Consider the following 20,499-nt stretch of genomic DNA (forward strand, 5'->3'; position numbering starts at 1 on the left):
TATTATTCATTCACTCTATACCTGGTGATGGTAAGCTACTGTTGTAGCCACAGCTGCCCTGGGACAGGCTGACAGAGGCACGGCTGCCATGCCAATCTGCGCCAACGGTCCCTCCAACCACCACCATCACTCACACACACACCACTTTGATAGTAGGCAATGTGGGTGATGTGTCTAGCCACTAGCACCAGTGCCGTGGACAGGTTAATTGATTGATTATATTTAATTGACCTTGACTATTAACTGTTCTTGGAGACCTGTAGCATGTTTTGGGTTGATGGGGGAAACCAGAACCATCCAGACACGGGGAGAAACATGCAAACTCCACACAGAAAGGCCCGGGTGACCCAGGGATCGAACCCTTTTGCTGTGAGGCATGAGTGCTAGCCACTCAGCCACCGTGCTGATTTTGATAGTGATTCTGATAGTGATTTTCACAGACATTTGTCACAAAGACACTTTAAAGAGCATTATTTCATTCACTCCACACCCAGTGGTGGAAACTTACTATTGTAGCCACAGCTGCCCTGGGGCAGACTGACAGAAGTGCAACTTCCATGCCAATCAGCACCATCGGTCCCACTGACCACCACCATCACACACACACACACACACACCACTTTCATACTAGGAATGTGGGTGAAGTGCCTTGCCTAAGGACACAATGACAGTTTTTGTGACTGATGCCCCCCTGTGGCACCTGATTTTCCCAGTGGTCTCCCATCCAAGTACTAACCAGTCCCAGCCTTGCTTAGCTTCTGAGAGCTTCTGGTATGTCCACATACACATCACAAAATTATTTGATGTTGAATTTAGAGTACCTGGCAGACCTGGAAAACCTGGCTCTCCACGATCACCCTTGTCTCCTTTAGTTGCTGTTCAGGAAAAAAGACCACAGTTATAATCTGATGTTCCACCAGTTGGAGGTGATGACAGCCCACAAAGACTTGGAGAGGACATGTAAACTCATCACAGAAAGACCTCAGCTGGTACAGGAATCAAACCCAGGACCTTTGTACTGTGAGGCAAGAGTGCTAGCTACTGTGACCTCCTTTGGGATAAAAATAGTAGTGGAGGACATGCAGGAGACTCACCTGGATAGTGCCTGGAGTGGTCATCATAGCCCTGAAACCCAAAGAAACACATTTAATATTGGTTGAAAACATAGTAAAAAAAACTTTGATGACTCAACTCACCGTATGTGTGTTAACATAAGGTGCAGGGGGCCCAGGAGGTCCGGGGGGCCCAGGGGGTCCAGGAGGCCCCTGAGCAGAAGCAAGACTGAGTACTGACCCTCTGAAAAGTACTATAACACATGTTCTGTACTTACAGGGTATGAGTATCCTCCGCTGGAGTCGCCTCTCTCTCCTTTGAGACCATTGAGCCCAGGTCGGCCCTAAGCACACATGCACACACGAGAAATGAACTCCACTGATGAAACATGTTCCATGTTCTACACCACAAATCCAGAGAACTTACTGGACGACCAGGGAAACCAATCTCTCCCTTTTGTCCTTGAGGTCCAACAGGGCCCTGAGGAGACATCGGAGTTAAAACAGGGCCAAATTAGGTCATTATGGATGAAAAACAGAGTGGTACATACTGGGGGTCCCATGGGTCCTGGGGGCCCTGGATCCCCCTGTAAAAAACACAAAGTTAGACAGTGATCTAACATTTCAGAAGATAAGATACGTTATAATGAAATTTGTACCGGTTTTCCGGCAAGACCACCCAAGTACATGGGTCGCCCGTCCGGCCCCATGATGATGCCAGGTTCACCTTTCTCGCCCTGAGCACAGCACATGGGTTACAACAGAGGCTACACTCTCACTCCAAATGTATTCATTTCAGTTAATGGAAATACCTTCGGGGCGAAGCCAGGAGGGCCCACATCTCCCTTGTCACCCTTCTCTCCTACTGGCCCCTGCAAGGACACAAGACTCAGTATCTCATTTACATTTATAGGTCTCATGGTGCTTCAGTTTAAAGACATACCGGAGATCCTGCTCTCCCCACAGCACCGTCTCTCCCCTGAAATCAAACCGTCCATTAAACAGTGAAACCATCTGAAAGTGACACAATCTTTCTCCAGGTGTCATGTGATGGGCAAAGAGCTGCACTCACCTCCTCCCACCCTTCGCTCCAAAAAAGGTCGTTATACTACAGCAAGAGAGTTAGGCTCGTTAGTACAGTGTGCAGTGCAGGTCAGTGCAATGTGCAGAGCAGGTCAGTGTGGTGTGCAGAGCAGGCCAGAGTAGTGAAAGTTAGTCAATATAAATATTATTATTAGATTGTTATTAGTGGATGAGTTTTGTGTGTTTTGAAGCTGATACTATGTCAAAGTCTTACATCGCCTGCAGATTGGTAGATTATCTGTCCTGGAGGCCCAGGAGGGCCAGGAGGTCCAGGTGGGCCTCCATCTCGACCGGGTAAGCCCTGGAAAACATATATCATATTACACTCTACCTCATTGTACAGACAGAGACATGCTGGCACTCACCATTTCTCCTTTGGCTCCTTTGTCTCCTTTAAATCCCTGAAAAAACACACCTGTTAAAACTCAAAAACAAAAATCTGCAAACCAATGAGAGCTGAGTGGACCCTACTTCCTGTCCTGGGAAGCCATCCTGGCCTGGGATCCCAGGAGGACCACGGGGGCCTTCAGCACCCTTGTCTCCATGGTTACCGGGTAAACCAGGCTTCCCCTGCAAAAGATTTGTTTTTTTTGTCATTACATGCGATTCTACAAAACGAAATCTGAATTTATAAGCTGTGATAGACACTGGAGGTGTGGTTATGGGAGTGGTCACATGTACAGGTGTGGTTATGGGCGAGGTCACATGTACAGGTGTGGTAATGGGAGGAGTCACATGTACATCAACCTAGATATCAGACCATATAAGCCACAATAAAATGATTTCAGGGTGAGGTTCTTTTTCTAACACATTAGAGGTTCACAGTGTGCTCCTACAGTAGGTTTGAGTGCAGTGTAGTGTCATACTTACAGGCAGCCCTGGGACACCAGGAGGGCCCTACACAAGCACAGCAAAGAGGCATTAGAAAATTAATAGAAAGACTGGCAACAAATGAAGCATAAAATACAAGGAGTAGTACCTCTGGTCCTGGAGGGCCCCTGATAGTTGATATACCATTGTTCCCTTCATCACCATCCTGGAAAACATTACATATATTAGATGTGCAATGGAAATAGTAGCTGTGACAGGTGTGTTTATGCTCACAGAGAAACCGTAGGGGAGGCCCGGAGGCCCCGGTGGTCCTGGAGGTCCCATTGGTCCCATTGGTCCTGGGAGACCTGCTAACCCGCTCTGACCAGGTGTGCCTGGCTGTCCAGGATCACCCTGAGCACCCTGTCACAAAATCAGAGTTAAGTGTTTGTGAAGAGAAGCAGGTGACAGCAGAACAAGAGTCTCTCACAGTCCACCAGGGGCCAAGAAACAGGAGAAATGCAACGGCAAAGGTGGTTACTACATTATAACTGCAGCTCTGTCAGTGAGTAGGGGAGGAAGACAGGGATCTAGTAGTGAGACCTCCAACTCTTTAAGAATGTGCATATATGAGGAGTAATCATATAGAATCAGAACACAAGTCAGAAAGAAGGAGACAGGAGCAGCCCGATCAGTACCTCAGAGGCGTTAGACAGCGAGTGGGCGGGGCTAAAGTAAGAGAAGAGCCCATCGAAAAAACTGGAGCCCTGGTAAAACCAAGAGGAGAGCTGAAGAATGGCACAATAGCACAGTAGGGTGAGAAGAGGGTCAGATCAGTGGACTCACCTTCTGCCCGCCTGTGGAGGAGCTCAAGTCTCCTTCACAGCCACAGTCTCCCTGTAAGAGCAGCACATAGTCATTACAGACCTGACCAGACCTGGACTTTTTTGTCTTTGAGCTTAGGGGCCCATAAAGAACCTACACAGTACCTTCTCTCCTCTGGGTCCAGGTTGACCAGGTGCTCCAGGAGGTCCTGGAGGTCCCTGTTTCAGTGCAGAATCCCAATTAGACAGATAACTATAGTTTACTACACAAACTCCAGGATCTGGTACTCACATGTAGACCAGGTATTCCATCCAGTCCAGGTGGTCCAGGAGGGCCAATGGCCACTGGACCATTGGCATCAAAAGTGACTGATGTCCCAGGAGGACCTGGGGGGCCTGGAGGGCCCGGGGGACCACGGGGGCCCTGTACAAAAGTGCAGTTAGCAAACATTATAGTACACTCACCTACATGAGCAGTGTGGGCAGGCATGATGCATTACCCGGATTTTGTCCATATCTGTAAATCCAGAGCCTTCCATATCCAGGAATGTCTAAGACACAACACAGTCACTCAAGACGTACCCTCATCTCACACCATCATTCACAGAAGTACCCTCATCTCACACCATCATTCACAGAAGTACTCTCATCTCACACCATCATTCACAGAACTACTCTCATCACAAACATCATTCACAGAAGTACTCTCATCTCACACCATCATTCACAGAACTACTCTCATCACAAACATCATTCACAGAAGTACTCTCATCTCACACCATCATTCACAGAAGTACTCTCATCACAAACATCACTCACAGAAGTACTCTCATCTCACACCATCATTCACAGAAGTACTCTCATCTCACACCATCATTCACAGAACTACTCTCATCACAAACATCACTCACAGAAGTACTCTCATCTCACACCATCATTCACAGAAGTACTCTCATCTCACACCATCATTCACAGAAGTACTCAGATTAAACTTACGGGTCGGTCACCAGTGCCCAGCCCTGGTGGTCCAGGGGGTCCTGGGGGCCCACGGGGCCCTGGTTGTCCCTCTCCACGCTCTCCCTAAATATAACAATACAGAAAAAACTGAATTAATTAAATGATTAAAGTATGAAAACGTTTATGTCTAGCAGCATCACCTTCTGTCCTTTGGCTCCAGAGCTGCCTTTACTTCCAGGAGGCCCTCGGGGGCCTGTTTGCCCCTGATACATTGGTAATAATGGTCAATATCACAAAATGTGTTGTGTTAAATTTGAGTGTATGAAGAGACTTACAACTTTCCCATCCTCGCCTGGATCTCCCTGTTCAGAAAGCCAAGTAAAACAAGTTTATTTCACATGACAGAAGCTGAGAAAATATTCCTCTTTCACTAACCGGTTCTCCGTCTGCTCCTGGAGGTCCTGGAGGCCCATCCAGACCTGGAAATCCAGGTGGTCCCTGGGGTCCAGGTACTTGCTGCACAACAGCGCCGTTTCCAAGTCGGACCACCTCTGCTGCAGGACCTGGGGCTCCAGGGAGCCCTTGTGGTCCTGGGAGCCCACGATCCCCTTTGTTTCCAGGGTAACCAATGCCTGAGCTGCCCTGGGGTCATTCAAAATACACGAAATGACACTAAGGAAAGAACATCGTCCATATGCTATAGACTCTCAGATGTCCACTGTACATAGGGGAGGCTTGTAAAGAAAACTGTTAAATACAAAGGATTTAATGGACAGGGACAATAGCAGTGAGACAGTGTCAAAGGCAAAGAAAACAACAAGCAGAAGTCCAGCAACACAGAGGTCAGACTGAACATCATAGTGTATTAGCTTGACAGTGTCAGAACAGAAGCCAGTTTAATTCAGCTGACAGACTCGTCACATCCCTCTGAGCTGACGACATCCAAACATCACTGGGAAAACTTTCCCCCTCAAAGCCTCTGCTCCTTCGTCATGTGTAAGCCCCGCCCACAGAGGAAACACCAGCCTCTGTCCTCCACTGGCTGTCCTTCTCTGTAGGCAGGGCTTAGACATGAGGCATAGAAGACTTAAGATTAAGTCATTCAAAGTAAAGGTAGATCAACAAGGTACGTCAAGTTACTCCAGAGTTTAAAAGTGAAAGTAACCCAAAGACCTGTGATATGGCCCACATCACTCATTTCATTTCAGTTATGAATAAGGTTATATCCACTGACACAGGTGTTACAAGTGGAATTCAAAAGTGATTAACCAAGACTCAACCAAGAATAAACCACAATTAATGAAAACTAAACCAGAACTTAATCAGGTGAAAACTAATTACAAGCCAGAACTAACCCAGGACTAAACCAGGTCTAAACCAGGTCTAAACCAGGTCTAAACCAGGATTAGGTTGACTGTCCGGTCTGGTTACTCACCTTTGCCCCTTTTTCTCCCTGAAAATGAGAAAACACTAGAGTGAGTCACATGACAATAGCAGACCAGATGCCCCACCTATATTGCCACTGCCAACCTACCCCTGCCAACCCACCCTACCTTCTGTCCCCGCTCGCCTCCCGCTGTGGAGGATCCGGATGTGTGAGCAGTTCCCGCCTCTCCTTTGGGTCCTGCGATGCCCCGGTCACCCTTGGCACCTTTCTCTCCTCTGTCTCCCTTCTCTCCTTTGGCCCCAACTGGACCTGAGGATCACATGACAGCACAGTTAAAGAGACCAGACCCCCAAAAGTACTCAAAAGGACTATTTCATTTCAGGCCTTGAAGACATTTAGAAATTTGTCCCTTGACCCATATATTTACAATGTTCTCATTAATGCAGAATCAAAAATTAGACTTGAAGGTATCTATGAAACCTCTGATGGTGGGATCTGTCAACTGCTTGTCTCCATGGAGATGTTATTGCTTTGTCTGAAATGTTCCACATAATGGCATTACATTTGCTATCATTTATTCGACTTCTTGCTGAAAGAGTATTTTTCTAATTCATTGTTACTTGAGTGGGGCTGACTCTCCACAGATCTGCCCTGGAACCTGTCCTGCCCTGGAACCTGCTTGACTCCATGGAGATTGAGAAAGTTACACCTATCTTTGTTTGTCCTTATATTATATCTTTGTTTTCCATCTAGATTCAATTCAGTTCAACTTTATTTACAGCACATTTCAAACAACTTCAGCTGACCAACGTGCTTCACATACAAGTCAACAAAAACAGAAGAAACAGTTACTGTACATATACAGATATACAGATAACATGTGAAAACTACAATAAAACACTAAGATAACCTGACTCTTAATTAAATGCTAGGCACAAGAGGTCAGTTTTCAGTCTAGTCTTAAACTGTGTTACAGAGCGTCTTGAGCCTAGTTTGGGGTATGACCAACAGGAGCTGGTCAGGTGATGTCATGGCTCTGGGTGGAGTACAGGGCTGCAGTAAGTCCCTCAAATAGACTGGACCCACAGAGTGCAAGCATTTGAACACAATCAATAATGTTTTAAATTGCACCCAATAAAAGACAGGGAGCCAGTGCAGGTTGATTGTTTTAAGTAAACTTATTCATTTCTTTGCTTTCCTTTTTCAACATTAGATGGGAAAGGATGACATAATATATCTGTCAAAAGTCTCAGTTTTTAAAATATGTATATACAGTTTTTAAAATATGGACATACAGTTTTTAAAATATGTATATACAGATAAGATATGATTAATAATAAAAACAATATTGTATGCAAATGAAATATAGGATTGCATCAGCTATATTAGACCATAAACCAGTAAATTATGTGTGTAAAGTATCAACTTTAAATCTCTAAAGTCCAACCCAACATGTCACCACAAATGATCCAATCATCTCGTTATACACCACTCTGTAATACAGGCATGTCTCCAGCAGAGGGCAATGCAGTACATGAAGCACAGTACGTGAAGTGCAGTACATGAACCTCATGACCCTAACCACAGGAGTCCCGCTCTCCAGCAGCTGGGATGGCACATTCTAACACACATAGAATGGCCCCAAAAGACAACATCCCCATGGCTCTCACATGCAGGGGCCACCGGGTACTCGCATGCAGGGGCCCCAGGGACTTCACACATACCTCTGGGACCCGGACGTCCAGCCCAGCTGTGGTCCACTGCAGGCTCTTTATATCTGATTTCTACAGTCACACAGAAGGCACATTCACTGATGCTCTGGTTCATTTTGTTTGTTTGTTATAGTTTTATTGATACAATGTTAAAAGTTCTATAATAGCAATATGCGGGGCAGGGAAAAGTATACAGGTTCTGTTCTGTATACAGTAAATATTTAAGTCTTTCTCAGTGTATAGACAGGCCTCATGTGAAACCTCCCTGAGCTGATCAGAGAGAGGCATTTTAGGTTTAAAGGGCCCATATTACGTCATTTTCTGATCTATGTTATAATATTGTTTCATTTCATTCACATGTTTAACAAAGTTAAAAAACTTGCATATTTAGGCTGAGCTCTTTTTTTTACACAGAAAACACTGCTGATGTCATGTGGTAATACAGGAAGTGCTCCACTGTGTTTTTAAACCCCATACACCTTCGCTAGAATCATTTAGATAATTTCAGCCTGGGAATTGCTAATCTCTTGTGAACAAAAGGTAAAAAGAAGTTGTTATCTTGAAACCTTAAAAAAAAAATTGAAAGAAAGCAGTGTAAACTTTGTCGAGATAAAAGCATGTCAGCTGTCAACAAATGAAGGTGATGTTAAAGACTGACATGCAGGATTACTCAAACATAAGGCAATGAAATAAAAGAGCTTCAGATATGTTTTTGATGAGGACACAACACTCCAGTGTATCTGCTCAAAATTTGGACACCCAATAAAATTGGCCCTAGACTTAGTTTTATACAATGCAGTAAAAACTATTATTTACTATTATGCAACTTAACCAGGCATGCTTTTGGTCAGTACTAATATTGTAGATTTGGAACTGAAAATGCTGGATTGTGACATCTATAATTATAGTAAATGTAGCAAAATTTTGCTCAAGGACACAACAGTAAACCCCACTTAAAGTGCATATGGCAGGTTTTCATAGTTTTCTAATTATCACTTGGTTTGCAAAAAAAAAGTGTGCAAAAAGTGAAATAACTCAACTAAATCTATATATTTATATTTTATATTCATATTCTCAAAGTAGCCACCCTTTGCTTTTAGTGGAGCTGTTAAGAACCAAAATAGTGCCCAATTGTTCACTTTTATGGCACAAGCATGAAACTTTGCCAGATTAGTAACATCTCTATAACCAACATTTCTGGATATGGAACCAAACCCAAGTCGACCCTGGAGCCGAGTACTGCGCATGTCATAAAATGGCTGACATGGAAAGAGGCTGGGAGCTAAATTATTGCTTAAACTTCATTTTTTTGGAAAATAATGTTAAATTATCATATAGGTTATAAAGAAGAATATGTATCAAGATACTAGCTACGTTCAATGCTGTTTTAAAGTGAAAGTAAACATTAAATAACAACAACAAAAAAGCTACTAAACTAATGGTGTTTTTTTAAAGGTGTCTGGAATGTTTAACAGTATGGCATTAAACCTTTCTATCTTCATGGATACTAAACAAGGCCAAATTACAGGTTAGACCTGTGGAGAGGCGACCTCGCTCACAGTCAGAATGCCTGTTTTTCTAGGTATTTTTGAGCTATAAAACCATCTGTAATTGAATAAATGTAAGGTAGAGCTGTTTAATGTCATACTGTGGAACATTCCAGGCAGAGCCATGACATCTCCATAGAAACAAGCAGGTGACGGACCCTGAATCAAAAAGTTACACAGTGCATCTTTAATAGTGTCATTTACTGATTCTAGTGTTTGTTTGGTAATTTTTGAGCAAATTAGGTAAATTAGCAGAAGAATCTGGACAACAATGTGTAAAAATGAGAAAGTGTGAACTCTAGTGGCCTCTGGGGTATTAAATACTATGTGACATCACGTAGGACTGCCCTGATTACAGCCAGGTGTTTCTGTTTACAAATCCCTGGTTGTAGGGGCGGAGTTTGTAGTGTGGATGCCTGTTAGACCACTGTTCCTTATACCCTCTAGCCCCGCCCCTCTATCCTTCACTCTCTTCTTTAGTCCTCCAGGTAACACTCAGTTTATCAGTGCTATTTGAAATGTGTTTGTGGGCGGAATTTAGGTGTTTAGTCCCACGTCAAGGCAAAAGTAAAACTTCATGAAAATAGTTTTGTGTAGGTTTGATTTTCTATCTTCATTTCTCTCTCCCCCCCTAATCTTTCTTTAGCCTGTATATTTAATGGTTAAATAGGCTCTTCTGTGAGTAAAGTGCAAGTTCAAGAGATGTGTGAAGAATCCCTCAGTCATCCAGGTAGAATCCAACTGTACAATTACAGTTACACAGCAAAACATCTACTCAGTGACAAGTACTACTGCAAAACTTGTGCTTGAGTAAAAGTATAAAGTACACACATAAAAACTACTAACTACACTGTAGTGATTAGCATTTTATTTAAGACTTTGTATATAAAACCTGAAACTGACTTAAGTTTCTTTAATGCAGTCTTGTTATAGATGTTATGCCTGCTTGTTACCACGGGGATTTCATTGCGTTGCCTGAAATATTCATCAGTAAGGCATTAAACCTATTTATATAACCTATATATAAATGTATATAACCTATATAACCACCTCTCCATAGATCTGACCTGTAAACATGGCCTGGTTGCGCCACTGTCTTAGATAGATAAGTTTAATGCCATACTGAGGAACAATATAACACTGCCATTTTTGCTCCCAGCTCATCTTTAATACTACTAACAAATTTATGCCCAAAAATCCCTTCCAACCCATCACAGTATCATAATAACAATAATGACAAGAGCAGAGGAGGACAGCTCATTCCAGTAATCCTACACCAGACTGAAAACACCTTTCAAACTGTGGAGATGGTGATTTGGGATTATGACCAAATTAAGACAAGATTAAACCAGGTTTTGTGACAGATTTTGTCATATTTTCATTGTAGTCTCTCAATCTGGAATGAGAAAATGGAATGATGATATGGATTGTAATAAAGATATAAACCCATTATTAAGACCACAAATGTACTATGTTTTAGTGACAAAAATTAAAATTAAAGTTGAATTAAATACACATTTGCTTGAACTGCTGAAATAATGCCCCCCCACCCATGCAATTTAACGACTTTAACAGTGCACAATATAACATTTCCAGTGGAAGGTAAGATACCTGCTTGTCTCCATGGAGATGTTATTACTTTGCTTTCACAGTATGACTTTAACCTTATCCATCTCCCTGGTGACAAGTAAGTAAGTACTTTTATTTATATAGTGCTTTTAACAGACATATGTCACAAAGATGTTTTACAGATCATTATTCAGTATTATTCATTAACTCCAGATCCGGTGGTGGTAAACTACTACTGTAGCCACAGCTGCCCTGGGGCAAACTGCCAGAAGTGTGACTGCCATGCCAATCGGCGCCATCGGTCCCTGTGACCACCACCATCACTCACGCACACACCACTTACATACTAGGCAATGTGGGTGAAGTGCCTTGCCTAAGGACACAATGACTGGCGTCCCACAAGCAATAGACCCGCTAAATGTAAGAATGTCTGCATTTTAGGTATTTGAACAATAAACACATTTTCAATCCTTAACTGAATAAACACAAGACTGATTTAATGCCATACAGGGAAAGATTCCAGCCAAAGCTATAACATCATGAAAGAAGCAGGTTGTGGACCCCCAACCAGAAATTATAATGCACCATTAAGAATTTTAGTATTTTAAGACACCACCTAGCCCTGCAGATTGGGGATGAAAGCGTGATGACAGTCACTAGTTACAGTTGTGGACCAAGCTCCACCAGGCAAAGAACGTGCTATGAACTCATCAAGTGTGGATGCAGAAGCCTGTGCTGGGTGATGCAAGTGTGCAAAGAAAAATGTGGCATGTACAGATTCATGCAAATGTGGCAGCAGCTGCACTTAAGAGCAATTTGAATAAATTTAACGATTTAAAGAAAATCTCTGATGTTTTTAGGGTTATGCCTCACATCCATGCAGCATTTAATTACCATTGTGAAACATGATGAGGCACTTACAGGTCATTAGAGATGTTTAAATTGTTTTTGTTATCAAAAACCCATTAAATATGGCTTTGAAAGATAAAATATTGTATTAACTTGGATTTCAACCATGACATTACAAAATGGATAACAAAGCAAATTAGAGTGTAAGAAAGGGATTATGCAGTGTTTTTTATGCCAGCCTCATTTTCATACAGTCCATTTTGTGACATGCACAGTTCTTGGCTCCAGGTTCGACTGAGGCTCAGTTCCATATCTAGAAATATTAGTCCTGGGGGTGTTAGTAAAGTGGCAAAATTTCATGCTTGTACCATAAAAGCAAACTATTTTAGACCTTAATAGCTCCACTGTTTGTCAAGAGCACTGCAAACCTTTGGCCTTCTCTCTCTGAACAGCTTCATGAAGTCTCCTGAAATGGTTCTCACTTCATAGCTGCACCATATCAGGGTCAAGAAATGCCAAAAGTGCAAACCAGGGTCCAAAGCAAATGGTGGCTTTTTTTTTTTGAAATCTAAAGAGTTAGATTGAAATTATATTGTAGATTCTCACTGAAGGCATCAAAACTATGAGTGAACACATTTGGAATGTAGTAAACAAAAATAAACTTAATGTGAATAATCATGGAAATAAAGATTAAGGCCTAAATGAAAAAGTGTGTACACACTTTTGATGGATCATGTTTTACATTATTTAAGTGGTTTCTGGAATAAAAGTTGAGAAGAAAAGTAGAAATACAGAAGGAGTGAGTCCTGAAACAGAATCGGCCTAACTCTACACTATGTATGTCATCAACACTGAAAATGACATCCAAAACAATTTTTTTCTTTCTGACAGTTTAAAGCTTCATTTAACAAAATAAAGGTGTTAAGATTTATTTTTACCAGTCTAATAATAACTTCCTTTGGTAACACTATGGTTTCTTTACAGAAAAGAAAATGTATGTCTTTTCTGTAAAGAAAAGACATACATTTTCACAATGGCTGAAAGTGCTGCTCTGTAGGTATGCGGAACTTCCAATTAATGGTTTTCTGTAGCATAATGTCTGTGTGAATGTGTGTGTAAATGTGTGTTGTATTCTCCAGCAGCTTCATAAATCTGCCCCATCACCAAATCTTCAACCAACAAACTCCACAAAGGATAAACATTCTTCCACGACAAATTTATCCACAACGACCAAGGGAAGAAAGACAAAAATGTAAAGGAAACAACGGCGACACATTAGTGACACACTGAACAAAACTAATGTTATGGTCATGAATAAAACAGTAACTTGTTCACTCAGACTGATTCTACAACTAAACTTAAAAATCGATTTCATGATGTGGATATTAGCATAGATAGATAGATTTGTGTAGTCGAAATCTCTATGATACCATAACGCTAGTTTTGCTCAGTAGTTCACTAATGCTAGTCACTGTTCGCCTTTAAGCTTTCGTCTTTCTTCCCTTGAGTGTTGTGGATAAATTCTTCGTGGAAGAATGTTTATCCTTTGTCGACCTTGTTGGTTAAAGATTTGGTGATGGGACAGATTTATGAATTATTTGCACACACATTTACACACACACTTTGAAACAGAAAACCATCAACTGGAAGTTCCACAAACCTACAGAGCGGCACTTCTGGCTGTTGTGAAAAACGTCTAAATGTATCTCTCCTCTATGGGCCTAGGCCTCTATGTATCTGCTACCCGGATTCAACCAGGAAATAAAATAATAAACTTCACCAAAGTTAGAAAAATTTGCAAAATATTTTGTAAAATCTCAATATAATTGTGTTAACTGTGTTACACTGAAAAGATTAATCTAACCTCATATGCACTTTAAAGGTCCTATATAACACAAAACTGACTCTTAACCTTTAAGTCATGTTATAATGTTTTTACCTCATCAAAAACAGACCTGGAGTTGTGTTTTGTTTCATTCACACATGTCTGAGTAACATTTTACTATTAGTCTGTCTACATCTCCAAAAGTTAAAATGCTTTGTTCCACATGTCATGAAGCAGTAGTTTTCAAGTGAACAGCTACCATCTACCTTTTATTTAGTAGTAGTTTAAAAACAAAGTGGAGCAATTCCTGTAGTACCATATGACATCACAAGGTGAAACAGTAAGTGGAGTTGTTTCAGTTTGAGATAAGAACACAGCCTACAATAAATACACAGGGTTTATGTGTTAAACAGCTGATTGAAACAAAACACAACTCCAGGTCTGTTTGTGATGAGGAAACAAGATTGTTACATAGAGCAGAAAACAGCACAATACATGCCCTTTAACCCACTGTGGCATCTGTATAGTAGATCTACACGATCCTGCAGTTTGATGTTGCTTTAACAGGGCCTTCACGCAGGAATCCGCCCCAGGCCCGGACAGGCCGTGGCAGAGCTCCACACGCGGAGGGATTTTACCTGTCATCCTGCCCCCTTTGGACGCCACGATGGGAGGCTCCGGGACCGGCCGCAGAGAGGGGGGGGTGGTCTGAAACACAACACAGCCATAGTTCAACAGTGTACATGAGCTGGGAGGCGGTGAGCGATGGATATCAGGAGACACGTCAAGATAGTCCTATTCCACTTTTCACAAATTTGTAGCCCGCAGACAGTAGTTTTCACATAGCATTTAGGCTTGAGTGTTTGCACGTATAGAATGTATGATAAACAGATAGATGTTTTAAAAGTGCATTGTGGAGAAGTTATTTCTAGGGGTGGGGTCAGACAAAGTTTACAAAAGAGGAGACATAAGATTTGGTCCACGAGATAGGACAAGATTTTGAAATAGTTTAATAAATCAATTGTGTGACCCCGTTTGCAGTTCTTACAATAAATATTTTAGAGATGTCTTGTGTACTTTTATTTGCCAAGAATCTATGTCCATCCATTTGGGTTTGTCACAGTTAACTTTTAAAGCCATAGGGTGACCAGATTATCATAATTCTAAACTGGGACACACCCAGGTTGGGATGGCTAATATAAATAAAACTGTGAAAAAGATGGGTAACATTGTGGATTCTCCCATGAGTGGTTTTGTGTATTTTGGCTAAAGAAATGACAATTTACGCTCCTCTTTACTGTTGGTGAGGATCAGATTAGTCAAAAATTGTGATAGTCCTGTTTTGGTCCTGGTTTAAACCTGATGTAGTCCTGGTTTAGATCAATTTGGTCATAAATAGGAACACCAGGGACATTTCTTGTATAAAACTGGGACAAATCAGAGGTTTTGTATAAATCTGCTGGGGCAGAGGACACAGGGCTCCAAACTGGGACTGTCCCTGGTCAATAGGGACATCTGGGGCCTCATTTATAAAGCTTGCTTACGCAAAAATCCGTGCGTGCGTGCTTCCTACGCCAACCGCGGTATTTATAAAACTCGCCTAAGGCGTGGTGGCTCTTTGCTTAACTCTACGCCAACTCGGGACCTCCTGTAAGTTCTACGCAAAGTCTGGAGACACGGGGGAAAAAGCGACACTCGTGGAGAGAAGCAGAAGTGAACAGAGTTTGAGGAAGTGTTTGATCAGAAAATCCACGTATATAGAAGAATTACCTTCTGATTTGCGCATTTAAGTGTTTGGTTCGCCAAAATACGGAGAAGGGCTGTTTATTCCACTCATTATTCTCCACAATATTATACATTTGACACTCGTGCACGAGCGCGGCCACGTTCCCGGACTCGGTGTAGCGCAGAGTCCCACAGTCCACACCGCGACCATAGACTTCTATAGAATACTGACTGTGACCAACACAGAGGACGAAATAATGACCCGACCTGAGAGAAAACTCTTCCCTTGGACGCAGCAGGAGCCAGACTTTGATTTAATGAACGCAACTTTAACACTTTTACTTTAGTCTTTACGCACCGAGCGCCAGAGTGACCTGAGTCTGCTGACAACACGAAGCCTACTGCCCAAACCTGACCCCAACCAAAATCTTCCCTACATTTCTGTGTAATGGAGAACTCTTGTACATGAGAGCTGCTCTCTGACTGTATGAAGAACAGAATAATGCCCGTGCCCGTCCCGACCCAGACCCACACTCACAGACCCAGACCCACACTCACAGGTTCAGCAGTTTGGATGTTTCGTGTGGACTTTAATTGGCAGAATAACATCTGTATCTGATGTGTTTCGTGGTAAATCTGTGTCCTCGTATCCTCGTGTCCCTCCCTCGCTCCTTTCCCTCTACAGGGGAGGGCATCTGAATCTCTCGCACGCGCTCAAAATTTGACCATTCAGATCAGCGCGTGCACGTATCTACGTGTATATGCAAATATATACAGGGCCAGTCCACATACACACATCATAGACAGACAAAATATAGCGATAAAACTTGAAACAGCGAAAAAACACATGGGCTTTACTGCAAAGATGTGCTGCCTAAATATTATAAAAAATGATTAAATGAAAAGATGAGTCATTGTTGTCACTTTTAGTTTTGTATTTATTTATTAAACCTTGTTTAATAAAGTCTTTAATAAAGTCTTTGTCGTGATCACGTGGTGCTGTGTGGAGCGTCCTCCTCCCTCTGTCCCGCGTGTCTCGGTCAAACCCTCTGATTATCGGCTCATGTTTAGGGAAATCTCATTCACGAGTCACTTTACATGCTCCTTTTATGGTGAGGTGGAGGTGTGGAGAGGGCGTGACGTGACGTAGGTTTACGTGCGCAAATTGTAGTTGCAGGTGGGATTTTTAAAGCAAAGATTGTGTGGTTTGGTGCGTGCGGTGGGTTTTCTAAATATGGAGTTTGCGTGGCGCACGCCTTGTCGTAGCTACTAGGTGTACGCACTAACTTACGACAACTCCTGCGCAGTTTTTATAAATGAGGCCCCTGGTCACTCTACACAAACTTTAACTGGAAAAGGCATTAGCAATTAGTAGGGATGTAACAATAACCGAAATACCGTGATATCGTATAGAAAAAAGTTTCTTTTTTTAAATGCAGGTTTTATAATAGCAACAGCTTATGAACATCGGAAACTACATATCCCATGATTAATTTCAGTGCAGACAACCTGAAGTTATATGGTTTTTACTTGAATTCTTGGGATTATGATGGAAATAATTCTCAACAAAATCTTGTAAGGCTATTTTAAAAGTAAAAGTATCCTATCTACAATTAAACTAGCCTCTCAAAAATATCGCAATAAATATCGTACCAATGAGATGCATATTGTGATAATATCGCAGAGATTTGGATTTCGTTAGATCCCTAGCAACTGCTATAGATTATAACGGTTACAGAAGAATGAAAAGTGAGCATATTATCTTGGTGGTGGAGTCATTACACACATTTTGCTTTGTTATTGTAAGATCTTATATAGATGCTTATATAGCTGCGTATTATACTAACTTTGACTGTGTAGCTCGTTTGTGTCCGTTCTCCATCTCCACTGCCAAAGTCCCCAGATGCCTATAGAAACAAAAACACACCACATTTATAAGCTCTATTATTAGATAAATGCAAGCCCAGGGAGAATGCCAGTGGGTCTCACGGCTTATTTGTTCTCAAGGACTAAAACTCAAAACGCGTGCACAATTTTGGAAAAAATCTGATGAGATTGTGATTAGATTTTCGAACTATTTAAAAAGTAGGACTCTGTTCAGAGTGCACATTGTAAACAACCCCAGGGGCATTAACACACTGCCAAGAAATTAGAAAAACCAATACAAGAATCTGAACTACATGTACAACAAGATGTTTCTATAAATAGACAGGAGATTTTGCTCTTTGCTGAGGCTGTTTTGGTTCGATTTTGATATATTGTGCAGTCCTATTCAAAACTACAAGTGTGCTAGAGTAATATTTGGTGATGAGAAATGTGGTCCTCACTTACAGTGTCCGAGTCGTCATCTCCGTCACAGAGGCGCTCGGCTTCTCTTGGGTTCCCCACCAGCCGCATCTCCAGAACCTCACCCTGAAATGAAAGGGATCTTTATTTTCATTCATTTCTGTGAATAGATGAACTGTGAGCAAACATATTTATCAGTCCTAGACAGTGGTGGAACAAGTACTCAAGTTTGTTACTAAGGCTATGTTCACACTGCAGCCTGAAGTGACCCAAATCCGATTTTTTGGCCCCTATGTGACCTGTAACTCATGTTTTAATGACAGTCTGAATGACACAGATCCGATTTTTTCAAATTGCGACCCAGGCCACTTGGATATGTGCTCCTAAATCCGATACATATCTGATCTTTTGACATGTGACTTCAGTCTAAATGGCCAAGGCGCATTCATTGGACCTACACGTTGTCACACGGTGGACTTGGCTATGCCAAAGAGGTTGGCTATTGTGTGGTAACAAGCACCTCACGGAAATAAGCCGCTGAAGATGTATTTCCTCCCTCGAGAGTAGGCACTCACAAATACACACACAAACGTTCTTCTCGTCATACGAAAATTGTTAATGAACTCTGTGTGACTGAAGTGAAGCACATCACAAACCTACCACTCTTGGCTACGTCTCTGCATCCACACGTTCCTTTCAACAGACGTTGCTGCCACTGCCCCACAAAATGTGAGGGCCAAAAAATTCATCTTTCTCCTCAATCTCCTCCTTAAAACAAGTAAGTTGTACATGTTCTGGCTCCGGTACAAGAGGAACTTTAAAATTGCCAGGTACTCAATGCTCGCTGCGGTTGACGTCGTCGTGTCCTCCAGTGCGCATGCGGGACACTTTTGGGCCATTTAAATGTTCACACCGGAGATCACATACAATCCATTAAATTGGAAATGTGAACGACCTCGCCAAAACATCAGATTTCATTAAAAAAAATCTGAATTTAGCATTAAGCCCTGCAGTCTGAACATAGCCTTAGTGTACTGATTCAGGAGCAAAGGAATTCCTTTAAAAAGTATTGAAAGAAAAATCTAAAGCAATTTAATCAATGTGATTATTACTCTAATGCACTTTATGTACCTTAACATAAAGATGTCACCTTTGAATTAGTCCTACCTGGAACTTGTCTGGGTCTGCTCCCCCAGCTTGGCCTATGAACACCCCTGAGGCCTTGTCCAGGTCCATGGGGTCGGGGGAGCGCTCGAAGCGAATGGTCTGAGGGGCGGAATCACAGCCGTGGTAGAAGGTGACCTCCTCCTCAAACACAGCCAGAGCAAAGCGGGACCACGTGTTCACCATGCTGGGCACTGTGAAGCTTGCAGCCTCATACGAGCCCTCAGAGTCAGGCTCTGTGTAGAAGAACTGCACCTTCTGCTTCCCATCTCGCACTGCACTCAACTTCACCCCCACATACATGATCTTCTGAGGGCCGTCGGTGAGTGCCAGCAGAACTGACGCGGAGCTGGACGTGGGTTTGATGTGGAAGAGCATGGAGAAATACCTGTAGAAGGGGTTGGGCAGCAGGGCCAGAGCAGGCTGTCCTGACACAGAGCCCCTGCTGAACACATAAGAGGACTCCCCCCGCGGGCCATACCCCCGACTGCTGCTGTCCCACGAGCCCTCCCCCAGGAGCTGCAGGAACGTCAGGCTCCGCTCACCTGCACACCACACAGCAGTTGACTCTGTCAGTAAGTACAAGGACCTCATCATATTTACAAGAGCCATTCACTCTCTGCTCTCTGCATATTTTGATTAAATGCATTTTTTTTCCCTAAATTAAGACTAAAACGATACTTTCACACACATTTAAGACACACTGTTATTACTGGACAGTGCATGTTAATTAACATCATTGGTACACAAATCAACAAACAAGACTGTAACCCAGGCCTAACTCTCAACTGTTGTCTTGTATAAACTAACACACACATTCATACCAATGAGACACAGAAACTGGAGGTGGGAGTGTGTCTTGCCCAAAGACAAAAGGCGCAGTAGGGATTATATTTTTACTGCCCATATCAGGTAAAATAGCCACTAAATTAGTGTGTGATTATTTAAACAGAACAAAAATAATGTACAAATCTGTTTTTACCAATACCAAGGATTTTAAACTAACCTACAGCAGAGATTGTCGTGCGAGTAACAGCTCTGGTCCACATTAGGGCATGTGTCAAGCTAAAAATTATGATCAATATTAATATGTATAACAGCTTTTCCAGATGCTCAGAGTCACTTTCAAATTCTCTGCATTATTCATTCACTCCAATCTCAGTGGAAAACTACTAATGGAGCCACATCTGCCCTGAGGTTGCCTGAAGAAAGCAAGGCTGCCAATCTGCACCATCGGCCCCTCTGACCACAACATGCATACACAGGCATGCTGGGTGAAGTGTTCTGCACAAGGACACAACTATAATATACCTTTTTTATCTTTTAAACTGTTTGAACAAGTCATGCATGCTTTTATTTCATCACATCTGGACGACTGTAACACACTTTATTTTGGCATCTCACAAAACACACTTTATCAACTAAAGTTAGTCCAAAACTCTGCAGCACAACTTTTAACAGGAACCAAAAGTAGAGAGCACCCCAATTACCCCAATCCTTGTATCTTTGCACTGGCTTCCTGTTCATTTTAGAATTGACTTTAAGATTTGATTGTTTGTTTTTAAAGTTTTGAATGGACTGGCACCATGTTACAACTCGGACCTCGTCCAATACGGCCCCAAACTCTGGAACACTCTGTCCCCTCACGTCCCAAACAGCCCCCACAGTGGAGAGTTTTAAGTCTCGTCTTAAGAACCACTTTTATTCTC

General features: G+C 42.3%; 1 protein-coding gene across 1 annotated transcript in view; it reads right to left on the minus strand.

The window, feature by feature from the left end:
- Window positions 1-20,499, minus strand: part of LOC110175615 (collagen alpha-1(XVIII) chain-like) — a 39,661-nt gene that overhangs the window by 3,647 nt on the left and 15,515 nt on the right. Inside the window, exons 2-32 of the mRNA XM_020941819.2 lie at window positions 18,794-19,335; window positions 17,672-17,752; window positions 17,188-17,247; window positions 14,254-14,323; window positions 6,280-6,422; window positions 6,162-6,179; window positions 5,162-5,368; window positions 5,062-5,088; window positions 4,927-4,989; window positions 4,766-4,849; window positions 4,270-4,320; window positions 4,062-4,193; window positions 3,935-3,988; window positions 3,792-3,842; window positions 3,644-3,712; window positions 3,240-3,368; window positions 3,115-3,171; window positions 3,006-3,032; window positions 2,607-2,705; window positions 2,501-2,536; window positions 2,350-2,436; window positions 2,125-2,160; window positions 1,996-2,031; window positions 1,865-1,924; window positions 1,712-1,789; window positions 1,604-1,639; window positions 1,480-1,533; window positions 1,331-1,396; window positions 1,197-1,265; window positions 1,095-1,125; window positions 822-875 (exon numbers count right to left, since the gene is read on the minus strand). Of these exons, the coding sequence (XP_020797478.2) occupies window positions 822-875; window positions 1,095-1,125; window positions 1,197-1,265; window positions 1,331-1,396; window positions 1,480-1,533; window positions 1,604-1,639; window positions 1,712-1,789; window positions 1,865-1,924; window positions 1,996-2,031; window positions 2,125-2,160; window positions 2,350-2,436; window positions 2,501-2,536; window positions 2,607-2,705; window positions 3,006-3,032; window positions 3,115-3,171; window positions 3,240-3,368; window positions 3,644-3,712; window positions 3,792-3,842; window positions 3,935-3,988; window positions 4,062-4,193; window positions 4,270-4,320; window positions 4,766-4,849; window positions 4,927-4,989; window positions 5,062-5,088; window positions 5,162-5,368; window positions 6,162-6,179; window positions 6,280-6,422; window positions 14,254-14,323; window positions 17,188-17,247; window positions 17,672-17,752; window positions 18,794-19,335 (2,607 nt within the window). The remainder of the gene's footprint in view (window positions 1-821; window positions 876-1,094; window positions 1,126-1,196; window positions 1,266-1,330; window positions 1,397-1,479; window positions 1,534-1,603; window positions 1,640-1,711; window positions 1,790-1,864; window positions 1,925-1,995; window positions 2,032-2,124; window positions 2,161-2,349; window positions 2,437-2,500; window positions 2,537-2,606; window positions 2,706-3,005; window positions 3,033-3,114; window positions 3,172-3,239; window positions 3,369-3,643; window positions 3,713-3,791; window positions 3,843-3,934; window positions 3,989-4,061; window positions 4,194-4,269; window positions 4,321-4,765; window positions 4,850-4,926; window positions 4,990-5,061; window positions 5,089-5,161; window positions 5,369-6,161; window positions 6,180-6,279; window positions 6,423-14,253; window positions 14,324-17,187; window positions 17,248-17,671; window positions 17,753-18,793; window positions 19,336-20,499) is intronic.

Source organism: Boleophthalmus pectinirostris, unplaced genomic scaffold, assembly GCF_026225935.1.
Source record: "Boleophthalmus pectinirostris isolate CB_2022bp ecotype Guang Dong unplaced genomic scaffold, ASM2622593v1 HiC_scaffold_11, whole genome shotgun sequence".
Taxonomy (NCBI): domain Eukaryota; kingdom Metazoa; phylum Chordata; class Actinopteri; order Gobiiformes; family Gobiidae; genus Boleophthalmus; species Boleophthalmus pectinirostris.